This window comes from Schistocerca nitens, chromosome 1, assembly GCF_023898315.1.
Source record: "Schistocerca nitens isolate TAMUIC-IGC-003100 chromosome 1, iqSchNite1.1, whole genome shotgun sequence".
Taxonomy (NCBI): Eukaryota; Metazoa; Arthropoda; class Insecta; order Orthoptera; family Acrididae; genus Schistocerca; species Schistocerca nitens.
In genome coordinates this window covers 663,571,796-663,588,154 of record NC_064614.1, presented here as the reverse complement: position 1 = coordinate 663,588,154, position 16,359 = coordinate 663,571,796, and the positions used below count along the sequence as shown (strand labels likewise).

Below are 16,359 nucleotides of genomic sequence, written 5' to 3'. Positions count from 1 at the left end.
ATCGTAACTGACGGTGTCGTTAGGTCAACGTGTGACCACGTAGGGGTGGTCTGCTGCGGAGCTCCATGTGTGACAATGTCGATGAACGATGTGCTCTAAAACACTTGTGTGTGTACCAGCATTGTGCTCTTTTGCAAGAGATGCCTTAGACACCATCTATCCTACCATACAGAGCAGACAAGCGTCTGAACCCCCTCAGAACTCCACGTTCTGTGAAGAGTTGTGTACGCCCAACCATTCAGCGCCTAGTGGTCGTTTCGCTGTCCTACTTCTTTCCGTAGCTGCTCGTGACAGTAACCTGTGAACATTCGACCAGCTTCGCCGAATAGTCTGCCCTTTGTCAGAGTCGCTTAACTCAATGGATTTCCCCATTTTCAGCCCATATCTTTGCTAGGCTGATACCCGTCCATGTCCGCTCCACTTGCATACTTTCGTTCCCGCGTCACGTGCCCGCAACGTCACCAGGCGGCATACAACGTCGCGGTGGGCATTGGTCATAATATTTTGGATGATCAGTGTATTTTGTTTGATATTATAATGCCAAGATAAACTTTATCAGATCATTGCTAGATGGAAATACGAGTGTAACAGTCTGTAATGATAGCTCCGGAAAGTAAAACTCTCACAGCATAGTTTCCTGTACAGCGGAATGTTTGAGAGTGAGACTCAAGCACAGTGCTACGAGTAACTAGAGGTCACCATTGCCGGGATAACGGGAGAGCAGTGCGTCTGCCAGAGCCGTTTCGCGGAATTTGCGAGTGCTGATTGCGTTACTCACCTGTAGCAGACGAAAGCGTCGTATTTGTAGCTGCCTGAATTACGCCTCTCGGCGGCCACTCTTTCACGTCGCATCTCCATCAGGTGCATCATGTAAGTTATCTCATACCTGGGCGGACATATGTTCACAAATTAAACACTCTTTTGTTATTTAATGGAACTCTTGCTGAACTGTATTAACGACAACTATACAGAAAAGACAGACAAAAGCTGAGAAATTTGTCACGGAAATTCTCAAGTGCCGAGAATGTCTATTTCCGTTTTGAAAGTGTACGTGGAAGATACAATGCCAAAATTGGGAAATACGTCCCTAGACGTATTTTTAATGACTCTGCAAGCAGAGAAATTCGGGCAGATGTGTATATACATCAGTTCCTATTGCACACTACCTGCAATTTTAGCAGCGAGAAAAATATATTCTCTCGTCATATCGTACCATGGTTTCTGTAGTGTAGCTATTGATGCATGTATGACGTGATGTATACTGAGAGATAGTGGTTCAAGAATTCACGTCCTTGACTCGTTTGAAACATAGTCTGCTTAACGTGGTAGTATAATTTCGTACTCTCGTATACTACTGGTAAGGGATTCACATGTCAAACGGTTACTGATTCGTTACAAACCAATCATTGGTCAAAATTTACGATGAATACGTTGCTGCTGTTCTTCTCCTAGGCCAGTACTGAGTTTCATATGGGTCGTGTTGATGACAGATATACTGTAGTCTGAGCGGCATTAAGACCGCTACTTTGAAGCATAGAATATTCTACCTTACAGCTGGAGTTGCATTTGTTTAAATAAACGTTTCTGCAAGATATATGAAGGATTTACGTTCATTTGAAGCGCTCTCAAATAACTTAGAGCAAATTAATTCACCTCCTTTAGATTGTACATATCATTTCGACACCAGAAGGATGTTCAACTTACCATACCACTGCGAAATGGCTTCACAAGGTATGTGTTCAAAGGGCGCCTACTTCGATTTTTTTTATATAGCATTTCAAGGTCAATGATAGGTCATAAATTTCTCTACGCACTATGATGCATTTCCCGAAAGCACTCCAAAAATCGAATTTGAACATTTTCGAGCGTTATTAAGTATAAAACATTAAGAGATGAGGTGTGTTAGACTGATTTACCCTAATCATGGATTTAACCAAAGGCGATCTGAAATAAAATTCCCGATATGTTTTACAGATTAATAATTAATATGGAATATTTGTGTGTAATTTTTAACAAAATAGAACAAGAAGGGGATATGACTTGTTGACTTGTCTTTTATCAGTAAGATCCATAAAAAGGGAAACAAGCGGTGTTGTCCAAATTGCATGGAATTTGTGTAGTACATGGAATAACAAAACTTTCCTCTAGTATCTTTAAGGAAGAAGCTTGAAAAATTACTCCGAGGTACAAAGTGGCGCTAGAACAGGTAGATCATGTTTAGATAATATCCACTATAAGACTGAAGAATGTAGCCAGTAACAGGAAAAGGCACGTGACTTCTGTTGAACAAGCATGTTAAGCACACGAAGATTGCATGTGGCATGAAGAGACTAAAAGTACGAGATGAACGGGTTTACAGAATTACGAGATTCCACAAAGAGACAGAAGCAAAAGTAAAGCTGGAAAACAGAATAACAGAAACTGTTAAAGCCATGAAAATCCTTAAGGAAAGTTACAGTCTGTCTACTTTTTAACATAAGGATGAGCCAATCACTGAAGGTATAGACAAAACAGGTTAAAGTATGAGTATGTTAAATGGACAGGACAGAATGTTGCAAACGATCAAATAACCATCGAAATTAGGATATACACTATGGAACACATTCTAGAAGGTTGTAGCTGAGGTCTAAAACTAAATTTTGAAAAGAAAGAGTAGGCGTACACGTATATTGGTAACGAAAGAACGGATTTTCTATTGCTTGATAAGAAAATAAAAATATAAAATTTTTAAATATTTAGGCATTGTTTAGGCATTGTCATAACGTAGTGAAAGCGCCCGCAAAAAAGCCATGGGCGACAAAATAGAGACGAATTCTCCACATGGACTGATTTGGAACGATAGTAATAGTCGACAGAACACAGCAACATATTCCATAGCGATATTGAATATATGTAACTTCTTACGATGCAGAAAGGTGACCACTTACCAACATAAGAAGGGGCAAGATCAGAACAGTGGACTTAGATTATATGAGGAGATTAATGGATTCATATGCAGAGGGTTGACAAAAATATGGAAACACCAAAAACACAACACATCACTGTGCCTAAAACGGTGCAGGAAGACCGATGGATTTTATAACAGCTTCCAGTCGTCTTGAAGTGGATAAATACTGGTGCTGTCTCGGTTTCTATCTGCACAATAATGGCACGTTCAGGTAACGTTGGTGGAGGTGGATAGCTACCAGGCACTCTTCTCTCCAAAGTAGACCTCAAAGACTCAATAATATTGTAATCTTGTGATTGTGATGGCCAGGAGAGGTGCGACAATTCATCCTCGTTCTCAGAAAACCTGTCCTGAATGATGCGTGCTGTGTGAACAGGGGCCCTTACATCTTGAAGCACAACATCACCATTGAGGAACGAATACTGTACCATGGAATGAAATAGACCAGCCAGATTGGTCACATAAACCTTGGAAATAACGTGACCTTGCAAACGATTGGGCGCATGGAATTCGGCGATATGACTACCACAATTATAATCTTGGAAGTAATCTCGGTCAGGAGTTGGAAACAATATGAAACAAGAGTCACCCGATTAAATGACTTTCTGGTATTGCTCTATAGACCTGGTTTTATGGCTCTGGCACCGGGTTTTCTTATTACGGGGATTGTATCACTGATGATGTGGTTTTGGAATTCTAGCTCGCCCTGCGGTTCCCAGTTTATGGAGATCTCTTCGTGTTACTTTTGGCGCTGACAGGTTTCACATGTGCAACATTCGCTTCCGCTGTTGTAATATTATTTTTCGTCATATTCCTCTTCAATCATCGTCTGTCACGAGCACACAACACACACTTTGTCCACGTTGTGCCTTTCTCTCTTTCCGTTGTACGCGGTATACAATGAGTGACAAAAGTAATGTGTATTGTGTCGAAGCTCCTTTGGCCCAGCGTAGTGCAGCATCTCGACGCGGCATGGACACAACAAGTTGTTGGAAGTCTTGTGCAGGAATATTGAACTGTGGTACATTTATAGTCATCCACAACTGCGAAGGTGTGGCCGGTGCAGGAGTATGCGCACGAAATTATCTCTAGATCATGTCCCACAAATGTTCGATGGGATTCATTCTGGGCAATCTGGATGATTAAACCATTCACCAGAACTGTTCAGAATGTTCTTCAGACCAATCGCGAACAATTGTGGCCCAGTGATATGGCGCACTGTCATCCATTAAAATTCTACCGTTGCCTGGGAATATGAAGCCTATGAATTGCTGAAAACTATCCCCAAGTATCCGAATAAAACCATTTCCCGCCAACGTTCCGTTCAGTTGGACCAGGGGCTCGGTATATTCCATGTAAACACAGCCCACACCATTATGGAGCCACCACCAGCATGCACGTTGCCCTGTTGACAACATGTGTCCATGGCTTCCGTGGGGTCTGCGCGACACTCGAAGGCTACCATCAGCTCTTACCATCTGAAATGGGGACTCATCTGACCAGGCCACTGTTTTCAAGTCCTCTAGGGTCCGACCGATATGGTCACGAACCCAGGAGAGGCACTGGAAGCAATATGCTGTTTTGCAAAGGCACTCACGTCTGTCATCTGCTGCCATAGCCTACTAACGTCAAGTTTTGATGCACTGTCCTAACGGATATGTTTGTCGTACATCCTAAATTAATTTCTGCGGGCATTTCAAACAGTATTTCATGTCAGCAGTGACGACTCAGTGCAAACGCAGCTGCTCGCGGTCGCTAAGTGGAGGCCGTTCGCCACTGCGATCTCCGTGGTGGTATTTATGAATCACTCTTGACACTGTGGATCACGTAGTACTGAAATCTCTAACGATTTCCAAATGGAATGTCCCATGTCTAGTTATAACCAACATTCCGCGCTCAGAGTCCATTGCCGTCATGCGGCCGTAATCACATGGGCAACCTTCTCACACGAATCACCTGAGTATAAATGACTGTTCCGCCAAAATACTGCCTTTTTATACCGTGTGTATGCGATAATACTGCCACCTGTATATATGCATATCGCTATCCCATGCCTTCTGCCACCTAAGAGTAAATCTTCAATATGGAGCCTCTAGAATCACCAATCACTTTGGATACCTCGGCTATAGAAGCACCCACCACACGAACACCAACCATTTGCTTAGCTTTCAGAATATGCACGGACAACACAAAACTCAACGGTTAACACTTGCAACGTATTGAGAACATACGTTGCGGTTGGCAGTCACATGCAACAGCGGAACCTGCTGCCTCATCTAGCCTCTGAATTTATGTTCAAGCATGCATTTTTCGTGGTTTCTGCATATTTTTGTCCAGTGCCTGTAGTAATGAGAATGTAGGAAAAGACTGATGCCGAATGGATGGGGCAGCTTTGGTGTTGTGATTATATATTGGTCGAGTGATAAATGGGAGGAGTTAGCAGCTTACGATTACAGTAATCTACACTCCTGGAAATTGAAATAAGAACACCGTGAATTCATTGTCCCAGGAAGGGGAAACTTTATTGACACATTCCTGGGGTCAGATACATCACATGATCACACTGACAGAACCACAGGCACATAGACACAGGCAACAGAGCATGCACAATGTCGGCACTAGTACAGTGTATATCCACCTTTCGCAGCAATGCAGGCTGCTATTCTCCCATGGAGACGATCGTAGAGATGCTGGATGTAGTCCTGTGGAACGACTTGCCATGCCATTTCCACCTGGCGCCTCAGTTGGACCAGCGTTCGTGCTGGACGTGCAGACCGCGTGAGACGACGCTTCATCCAGTCCCAAACATGCTCAATGGGGGACAGATCCGGAGATCTTGCTGGCCAGGGTAGTTGACTTACACCTTCTAGAGCACGTTGGGTGGCACGGGATACATGCGGACGTGCATTGTCCTGTTGGAACAGCAAGTTCCCTTGCCGGTCTAGGAATGGTAGAACATGGGTTCGATGACGGTTTGGATGTACCGTGCACTATTCAGTGTCCCCTCGACGATCACCAGTGGTGTACGGCCAGTGTAGGAGATCGCTCCCCACACCATGATGCCGGGTGTTGGCCCTGTGTGCCTCGGTCGTATGCAGTCCTGATTGTGGCGCTCACCTGCACGGCGCCAAACACGCATACGACCATCATTGGCACCAAGGCAGAAGCGACTCTCATCGCTGAAGACGACACGTCTCCATTCGTCCCTCCATTCACGCCTGTCGCGACACCACTGGAGGCGGGCTGCACGATGTTGGGGCGTGAGCGGAAGACGGCCTAACGGTGTGCGGGACCGTAGCCCAGCTTCATGGAGACGGCTGCGAATGGTCCCCGCCGATACCCCAGGAGCAACAGTGTCTCTAATTTGCTGGGAAGTGGCGGTGCGGTCCCCTACGGCACTGCGTAGGATCCTACGGTCTTGGCGTGCATCCGTGCGTCGCTGCGGTCCGGTCCCAGGTCGACGGGCACGTGCACCTTCCGCCGACCACTGGCGACAACATCGATGTACTGTGGAGACCTCACGCCCCACGTGTTGAGCAATTCGGCGGTACGTCCACCCGGCCTCCCGCATGCCCACTATACGCCCTCGCTCAAAGTCCGTCAACTGCACATACGGTTCACGTCCACGCTGTCGCAGCATGCTACCAGTGTTAAAGACTGCGATGGAGCTCCGTATGCCACGGCAAACTGGCTGACACTGACGGCGGCGGTGCACAAATGCTGCGCAGCTAGCGCCATTCGACGGCCAACACCGCGGTTCCTGGTGTGTCCGCTGTGCCGTGCTTGTGATCATTGCTTGTACAGCCCTCTCGCAGTGTCCGGAGCAAGTATGGTGGGTCTGACACACCGGCGTCAATGTGTTCTTTTTTCCATTTCCAGGAGTGTAGACTACTAGAAGGCGTAAACGAATGAACTCTAGTGGGAAAAATCAAAGAAGAAAGTTACCATGCGCTGACCTTCGAAACTTGTAAGAAATCTTCTAAGGATGAAGAAATTCGAAGACAACAAATGCATAAGATCATCTCGTTGGATGTGTTCCACCAAATTCAGGGAAATATAGAAAGATAAAAAAAGCTACATGCCACAAAGTGGTCATCCGAATGGGACGGAAATCGATAAATGTGATGTACTTGTACAGACAAACGATAATAATTTCAGAAAACTTGCTTGACTTAATCACGAGAAAAAGTTTCACGAATTGAGCAAGTCAGTAGACATCCGGTCACTATGCTGGCATTGAGTGACAGTTGTTGGATGTCCTCCAAAAGGATATCGTGCCAGATTCTATCCAATTGGTGCCTGATATCGTCAAAATCCCTAGCCTTATGGAGGGCCATGCCAATAATTCTCCAAACATTCTGAATTGGGGCGAGATCAGATGACCTCGCTGGCCAAGGGAGGAGTTGCAAAGCACGAAGAGAAGCAGCAGAAATCGTCGCCGTTTGTGTCACCCATGAAGGTGATCAAAACGGGGCATAGAATCTTGTCGACGAGCCTCTGTACTGTGAAGGTGCCACGGATAACGACTAAATAGGTCGCGCCATGAAATAAAATGGCATGACAGATCGTCACTGCTGGCTGTCGAGTCATATGGCGGGCGACATTTAGGTTGCACCCCACAGAAACAGACGGGTTGGTGTCCAACCAATGTTTGGGGCGTCTCAAGACACGTCTTTGCTGGATTTCAGGGCTCAAGCGAAGTGGGACTCTCATTCACTGAAGCTGAATAGTCTTCAGTGATGAATCCCGCTTCGAACTGAGCTCCTATGACCAGCGAATATGCCCCTGGAGACAGTCCAGACAGCGGTGGGATTACAGCCTGACCACCACCGGCTCGACAACCAGGAGTGACCCTCTGGTTGGCCGTTTCGTTTCATAGCGGGGTGCCTGTGGTTGTCATCTGCAACACGCTACATCGACAATATTCTACCTCCCGTTTTGTTGCCCTCCGTGGCAAGCCATCCTGGGTTTACTTTTTAGCAAGATAAGCCCGCCCGCACACAGCGATGGTTTCTACTGCTTGTCTTCGTGCTTGGAAAACCCTACCTTGGACAACAAGTTTACCCGTGTCTACCCATTTGGGCACATTTGGAACATTAAGGGCAGGGCACTCCAACCATCACGGAATTCTGACGATGTCGCGTGTCAGTTGGACAGAACCTGTCACGATATCCCTTAAGATGATATACAACAACTTTTTCAATCAGCGCCAAGCCGGAAAAGTTCTCGTACAAGGACCAGACGGTGGACCACCGCGTTATTGACTTCCTCAATTTATGAAAGTCTTCCTCTTAAATCCATTTATTCTGAAACTGTAATAAACTGTTTATCTGTACATGTACATCACATATACCGATTTCGCTCCCTTTTGGGATAATTGGTTAGAGGTGGAAGTTTCTTGTGCTGGAGGGAGTGTACCTGAATCAAATTTTCAAGCAAGTTTTGAAGCGGTGGACCTGACCTGCGGCAGTAGCAGACAGCGCAGACGACGGCGACGACCGCCAGCAGCGAGACGCAGAGCAGTGCGGACTGCGCCACGTGGCGGGCGGAGCCGGGGCAGCTCGGCGAGTCCCGCAGAGAGGGCGCCTGCAGCAGCGGCGTGCCGGCAGCTGGCCACGGGCCGGAGCACACCGGCCGCAGCGGCCGCACCACGCGCGGGCCTCCCGCCGACGCGCTACGGCAGCATCAGCACACTACAGCCACTGCACGGGGCTACGCAATTTCAGCATTTTACTGATGAAGGACCTCCAACTCACTTTTTCATGAAGAACTTGTTACAAAGACGTTACAGTTCAATTACATACACAGTAACGGAAAAAAACATCGCAACACAAAAAATTAATTAATTTAGAGTAATGAAATTTCTGGAATACATTTGTCTGGGTAACATATGTAAGTGGGTAACATTGCGAGATCAAAGCGCAATATAAGTCATTGTGAAATTTAGATACATGAGGTGTTACCTCCAGAACGTTGAATGCAAGCCCGCAAACGTGCATGCTTTCTGTTGTACAGGTGGCGGATGGTAGTTGGTGGGATGGAGTTTCGTGCTTGTTGCGCTTGATCAATGCAGGGACGGTAATGTAGTTTGAGAATGAAGCTGGTGTTGTTGTCCAGTAATGTCCCAAATGTGCTCGATTGGAGACAGAGCTGGTGATCGACCACGCCAAAGCAACATGTCGACACTCTGTAGAGCATGTTGGGTTAAAACAGCGGTATACAGGCGAACGTTATCCCGTTGGGACTCCCCCCCCCCCCCCCCCGCCTTGAATCCTGTTCATGAGTGGCAGCACAACAGATCGAATCACCAGATTGGCCAAATTAGTAGCCGGGTTGCGTGGGGTAACCACGAGAGTGGTTCTGCCATCACGAAATCGCACGCCAGACCATAACTCCAGGTATAGGTCTAGTGCGTCTAGCAATCAAGCAGATTGGTTGCAAGCCCGCACATGGTCTCATTCTAACCAACACCCGGCCTCCACTGGCATCGAGGCAGAACTATCTGTCATCAGGAAACACAACAGGCCTCCACCCTGACCTACACTGACACAACGTAAGTCTCAAATGGCGTAATACAAGCTACAGGCCGCCTGGCTCGGACCTGTCCACGAAATAAGCAATTCGTTACAGTTCATTGTGACACTGGGTGCCAATTGCTGCACAAATTGCTGCTCCATATGCACTTCGATGCGCCAGAGCCATACGCCGAACACTATGATCATCCCTGTCGGTAGTGCCATGTGGCCATCGTGAGCCCGGTCTTCTTGCGACCGTGCATTCTCGACACCGCCGCTGCCAGCAGTCATGTACAGTGGCTACATTTCTCCCAAGTCTTATCTGACTGGCAAGAAATTTTAATACACATCATCTTTCAGATACGGAAACACACCTAAAACATTCGTTTACGTCGCGCAACTTGTTTTTGGTGTCTTAATTTTTTTTCACCATCAGTTAATTTTCGGGACTAGTTTCCAACAGACTGATTCATTGTTACTTATCATCCGTCTTGATTGCAAAAATGTTTATTCACATGACAGTTTTCGGTTCCTCTAGAACCATCTTCAGATCTGAAACGACAATGATACTAATTTACTATTTCACAAATGCAAACCTTTTTCATCCTATCCGATCAACTTCAAATGTACCAGAACGTACCTGTGTTTTCGGTTACAAGAGTAACCAGTCCACACGCAGCAACCTTCAAATGCTGTGTCACATTAAATTGGTAGGCAGAATGCATTTCATTTATATTAATTATAAAACTATTACCGACAGGTGGCATCTGGTACATTTGTTACATTACATATGCACATTCCGTATTAAGTAGATTTTTCTAATTTGCTTTTATCTTTAAAAATACTTAATTAAAATCTTTAGTTGTCAAGGTTACAATCTGTACTTGTCAAAATTAAAATACACGATAAAATTATCATTTTAACGTCGTTGACGGGGCCCTCCTGCACGGCCCTCATACCCACGGCGATGGACATCATACGACTGAACGGCTCGCGGCACAACACCGAAAATAGCGGGAACCACGGAAGCAGATCATGGATGGAAACAAGTGTACACCAGCACCATGGATATAGAAATTGCCCTTTATTTTCGATCGTTTGTAAGTAACATTGTGTAAACAGTGCTTGCGGTATCCAATCAGACATTATGTCTGTTTTTGCAAAGGCTGATTCATTCTGGAGACTGATCTGACTTTTTATAGTGAGCATATGTATATTGTGACGTATATCTACCGCCACTGTGTGATGAATGCATTGCCAATTTTAGATGTCAACAAATTCACGCACTTTCAGTGCGGCCTCGGTAGCTCAGGCTTGAAATAGAGGCAGCCGTGACGGATTTGTAACAAACGCGTTACTGTACAAGGCACCAGAAGCGTAAGTCAGTGTGGCGTTCAAGGCAGCGTGGCCACTCGAGAGTGTATCCGATTTTTTTATTTTTTACTCGCAAAGCGAGGCTCATTTAAGAGATCAGCTCACTGAGCTGTGTGGTTCTTGCCGTGTGTTCACCCACGGCACGGACACACCTCGTGTTGGTATGAAACTTCCAGACAGGTTAAAACCTTGTGCCAGCCCAAGATTCGAACTCGGTACCTTTGCCTTTTGCGGCAAGTACTCCACTGACTGAACTACCCCAAGTCACGATGATAGCTCCTCATAGCTTTACCTACGCCAGTACCTCATCTCCTGCCTCCATGTTGGTGTGTGTCTCAATACCCATACTACTGCGAATCAGGCACGCGCCAAGTTTGCGCTCCGTGAACCACTGCATGGAGTGGATATGTTTATTGTCTTACCATACCATCTGGTACGGTAAGGTTCAGTGATGACATCGCTATCTTCAGCGAAACTGAGAGAATTGCAGACACCTATCTAATGAGAACAGAATATGGATTCATTATAAACCAAAGAAAGGCGAAATCAATCAGGAGCAGAAAAAATGAGATTAGCGATAAACCTGACCCCAAAAGTGGTAACCAATAAATAGACGAAGTGGAGAAATTTTGCTAATTTGGTATTAAAATAAAGCATGGTGGACGAAGGATGGGGAAGCAGAAGTGAGTTATTTCTTTAAAGTCAGTACCACCATTTGACTGTTTTTTATTTGCAGTGTTACATTTACACGATCATGATTTCGGCTTCAAAGTGCCATTATCAAGTGTTTTAATGTTTTACAGTGCCTAAGATGGCATACTGTCGTATTTAAAATACACTATTAGACACAATGTAGAGTATTTTAGATACGACAGTATGCCATCTTAGACACTATAACATTAAAACACTTGATAATGACAATTTGAAACCGAAATCATGATCGTGTTAATGTAACACTGCAAATAAAAAATAATCAAATGGCGATACTGACTTTAAAGAAGTGTATTATGACTGTGGCCCCACATTATGAAAAAATTATTAGGAGTGAAATACGTATTTTGGTAGAAAAGCATTGTATCGTAGCGAATGAAGGACAATGAAGAAGCCAGAACAAAATAAAATCAAAGTGACTGAGCTGTGGAGTTATCGAAGGATATTGGAAACTAATTGAACCGAGAAGGCACAAAGTAAGGACATTGTGCGCAGAGTCAGCGAATGAAGGAATGTGTGGAAATGACCGAACAGAAGAAGGGGCACGATAGAAACAGACGGGTTGAGGCAGCAGGGAATAATTTCCGTGGTAGCAGAGAGAGCTGTGAAGTGTACAACTTGTTGGAGAAGACGGATATTGGAACAGTGGGTACACCAAAAGATTGTGATAACCGAAGCTCACAATATTATAATACAGAAAGCAATATGAGTTGGCTTAGATTCAAAATAACGGAACACATATCACGAGATTTTAATTCATTGAGGCAGGCAGGACACCAAAGGAGGAATGGGCATGTGGGGAAATCGATATTGAAAAGGATGTTGTCAGACCATCTAATTCACCATATGGAATCCCTATATTTCTAGTAGCCAAGTCCGATTGCCAGTGTAGACCTAGCCTGTGGTGGACTACTGTGAACTGAATAAACAGATCATAATTAGGTCACTCCTTTATTGGATACACATTCCAGTTTAGTGTGGTTCAAGAGAGCCACGATTTTCACAAAGTTAGTTCTTAACCAAGCATATAACCAGATCCCGTTGGCCAATGAGTCGGAGACGGTAACTGAACTTTCTACGACTAAAATATCTATGGGTACGTGTACCATTTGGGCTAGCGACTGCGGCGGTTGTTCTATCCCAATTAATGAGTCAATTTTTTGGAGCCATAAAATTCAGATATCTGTGCCACTACCTAGCCGATCCTTGAGGAACATGGACAGTATTTGAAGGAAGTTTGTACAAGGTTGACGAAAGGTGAATTAACTATGAATCCTAAGAAATTGAAGCAGACATACAGTAGCATGCAATTCTTGGGTCACACTGTGTCAGCTGATGGCGTGGTTATTGATACCCAGAGGGTGCAACCCATACTAGAATTTTCGACACCCACTAACGTAAAGGCCAATGCTGGCTTCGTCGGCATGGCGAATTTTTCTCGAAAACTTATTGGCAACTTCGCTCAAAAGACTGCTCCACTAGATAGTGTAAGGCGCAAAGAGTGCAAATTTAAGTGGAGGGAACACCAACAACCGGTACTCGAAAGTATTATGCAAGCACTGAGTACGGCATTGGATTTGGCAAGGCCAGATTTTAATAGCCAATTTATCCTTCAGACTGATGCATTCATGCAGGGAGTGAGAGCGGATTTGCTCGAGGAAAGTGCTGAATTGAGGCAACCCATAGGTTATGCATCGAGGGCGCTTAACGAATTGCAAAAAAACATGTTCCGTTTACGAAGTGGAAGCGCTGGCAGTACTGTAAGGATTAGAAAAGTTCGGAAACTACCAAGAACACGCCCGCTTTAAACCGGATACAGACAACAGGCTCTTAGTTGGGTGCTGGTCAAACCTCGTAAACATAGTGCGATGGACACCAAGTAGACTAATTTTTCTTTGCTATAGTAAATATAAGAGGAAGAGACAAACATTATTGTGGATACCTTAGGTAGAATGTTTGATTCACGGAACTCCTAAGAAGAACCGCAGTTACTTAATTTTATATTAAATGATACACCAGACTTATTTAAGGATATTGTGGAATTTCAGACACAAGATCAGAAATTGATTGATATCACAAATATGGTTAAAAAGGAAGATATTCAGAAGCCATACATTATGAAAAAGGGAGTGTTATGCTATTATGCTGAAAGCCTATGGTGGTAGCTCCTCAGGCTCTGGTTCCATACATGTTTAAATATTTCAATGAGTCACCAGAGGGGCACACGGGAGTATATAAAACTCGTAGAAAAATCTGGGAAAGTTTATCTGGGAAAATATGGATACCGATATAAGAAACCATACTGCAGCCTGCCAGATTTGTGCGGAGAGCAAGCCGGCACAGAAAATGGGGTCATGCCGAAAGACACGATATTCCGTACGACCTTCGTCGACTTTGGCAGACATCTCAAGAAAACAAAGGAAGGGAATATCTTTATTTACGTTGAGGTATTTTGTAGATTTACCTCCTCTACCCCGACGAAAGAGGCAAACTCTCACGCAGTTCTCTGTGGTTTGAAGGATGATTTTGCAGTGTTTGGTCCGGTCAACGTTGGCAGTGGATAATGCATTGCCATTTACGTCATATGATTTTAAATATTTTTTTTAAGGATATGGTGATCAAGTATATTATCACTACACCTTACTGTCCAAATCCTTCGTATGTGGAACGTGTAAATCGGAAGCTCACTGTTTGCGGTAGTTGCGTACCACGGCAAAGGCCAGGACTGCACGTAGTCTTGGTTCATGCTTTCATTTAATACCGCTAAGCATGGGAATACTCCCTCCGAATTAATCTTCGAATTCAAAGTGGTGACTAACTTGTGCAGCTTGTGGTCATTAGATGATCCGTTGCCGGTAAGGCAGTTGGATGGACAATGGAGGAACACCAAACGGGACATACATCAAGCGCATGTGGTTGAAACTAAGAGTTATAATGATGTTAGGAAGAATTCCGCTAACAGCTTGTAAATCTTGTTTATCAGAACAACCGGTTTCTCTGGCTAAAGCCACATCAACAGGTGCAAAAAAGCAAAGTGCAGTGTTATCACATTTTGTGGAAGTTAAAGAAATGGTTCAAATGGCTCTGAGCACTATGGGACTCAACTTCTGAGGTCATCAGTTCCCCAGACATAGAACTGCTTAAACCTAAGGACATCACAAACAACCATGCCCGAGGCAGGATTCGAACCTGCGACCGTAGCAGCAGCGCGGTTCCGGACTGGAGCGCCTAGAACCGATCGGCCACCACGGCCGGCCTGTGGAGGTTAAAATTAATAACGAATTTTTAAAATATATAATCACAATCTTAAAATATCATAGGCTTACCCATCGATCCCCGTCAAAATTTACTGTTCAGTCAATATCATTAATACTATGGCGAGCGAAACGTAAAGAATAAGTGCTCCATTCTTTAAAATTTACCTGTATCTGTGAAGAAAACAGAAAATATTTCATACTGAGCAGAAGCTAAAAGGTCTTAAAACGGGACCAGATTGGCGATAAAAAATTTGTCACTGTCAATATGATTAGTCACGGCACATGCAAATTACTATGTGGAATATATCAGGTGTCAGTGTCTTACCGGTGTGACAGCAGGGTAACGCGGTGTTGGGCAAAGTAAAAGCGACCCTCACGAAAGACAAAGAGAAACCAGCTGACGTAATGGAAGCTATCAATGTGGGCAGTGTGACGTCCTATATTCATGGCTAGGAGCGCTGGGTTCCTACCTTTACAAGCGAGAATAATACACAGTTTTATTCTTACTAATACCTAATCATACAAGCAACCAAAATTAGCCAGAACGCTATGGTGCTTTAAGTCCGATTTGTTATTCAAAGTGAACTGTGCTTTTTGGGTACTTATGCCTAAAAATATTGTGAAGGTCCCCTCTTGCCGTACGTGCGCTGTTAATGATGACCGTGTGTTATTTAAGTCAAGGCCTTCCTGAAACCTTATTCGAAATGACCTAACGGTTTGTCCTAAATATTTCATAGGGCAATCATTACCTGGAAAGCAGTATAGTATACAACCGCTTCATTATTTTTATTTACCATAGCTTCATTCCTTGTGTCTGAATTTTATGCCTAGATTCGAAAATGTAAAATACACTGGAATAATGTTTTGGTCTCATAAGTCGAACAGTTTTTTCGGATACTACACCCAGATGTGGTAGTCTACAGAAAATAGTTTGTTCCTTTCTCTGTTCGGTTGGTCTAAGCGTTATAAATTCTGCCTCAGATCCGCTATGGGAAGGAACATTATTCCAACGTATTTCAAATTGTTTGTGCCGTAAAAAACTTCTGTATTATTCTCGCTTGTAAAAGTAGCGACCCAGCGCTCCTAGTCATGAGCGAGGCCTACGAGAAAGACAGGCTGCGGCGCTTACGTCACGAAAGTAGGACTGAATTCGCTCACTCGTTCGCTCAATTCAGAAGACAAACTACGTTTCTACACTTGTTAACTCGCAGCTGGGAGTGTACGTACCTACCAGAACTGTATCTCCTACTGGAATCTGCTATTAAGAAGTCTCACAGATCAATATTACAACAACATTTCATTTAAGATAAATACTCGATTGTTGTTGTTGTTGCTGCTGTCTTCAGTCCTGAGACTGGTTTGATGCAGCTCTCCATGCTACTCCATCCTGTGCAAGCTTCTTCATCTCCCAGTACTTACTGCAACCTACATCCTTCTGAATCTGCTTAGTGCATTCATCTCTTGGTCTCCCTCTACGATTTTTACCCTCCACGCTGCCCTCCAATACTAAATTTGTGATCCTTTAATGCCTCAGAACATGTCCTACCAACCGGTC

At 44.5% G+C, this 16,359-nt stretch overlaps 1 protein-coding gene across 1 annotated transcript in view; it reads right to left on the bottom strand.

Annotated features, from left to right (window-relative positions):
* The window catches only part of LOC126194578 (toll-like receptor 2), a 121,895-nt gene that overhangs the window by 20,908 nt on the left and 84,628 nt on the right, over positions 1-16,359 (bottom strand). The window contains exons 9-10 of the mRNA XM_049932786.1: positions 8,409-8,621; positions 779-886 (exon numbers count right to left, since the gene is read on the bottom strand). Of these exons, the coding sequence (XP_049788743.1) occupies positions 779-886; positions 8,409-8,621 (321 nt within the window). The remainder of the gene's footprint in view (positions 1-778; positions 887-8,408; positions 8,622-16,359) is intronic.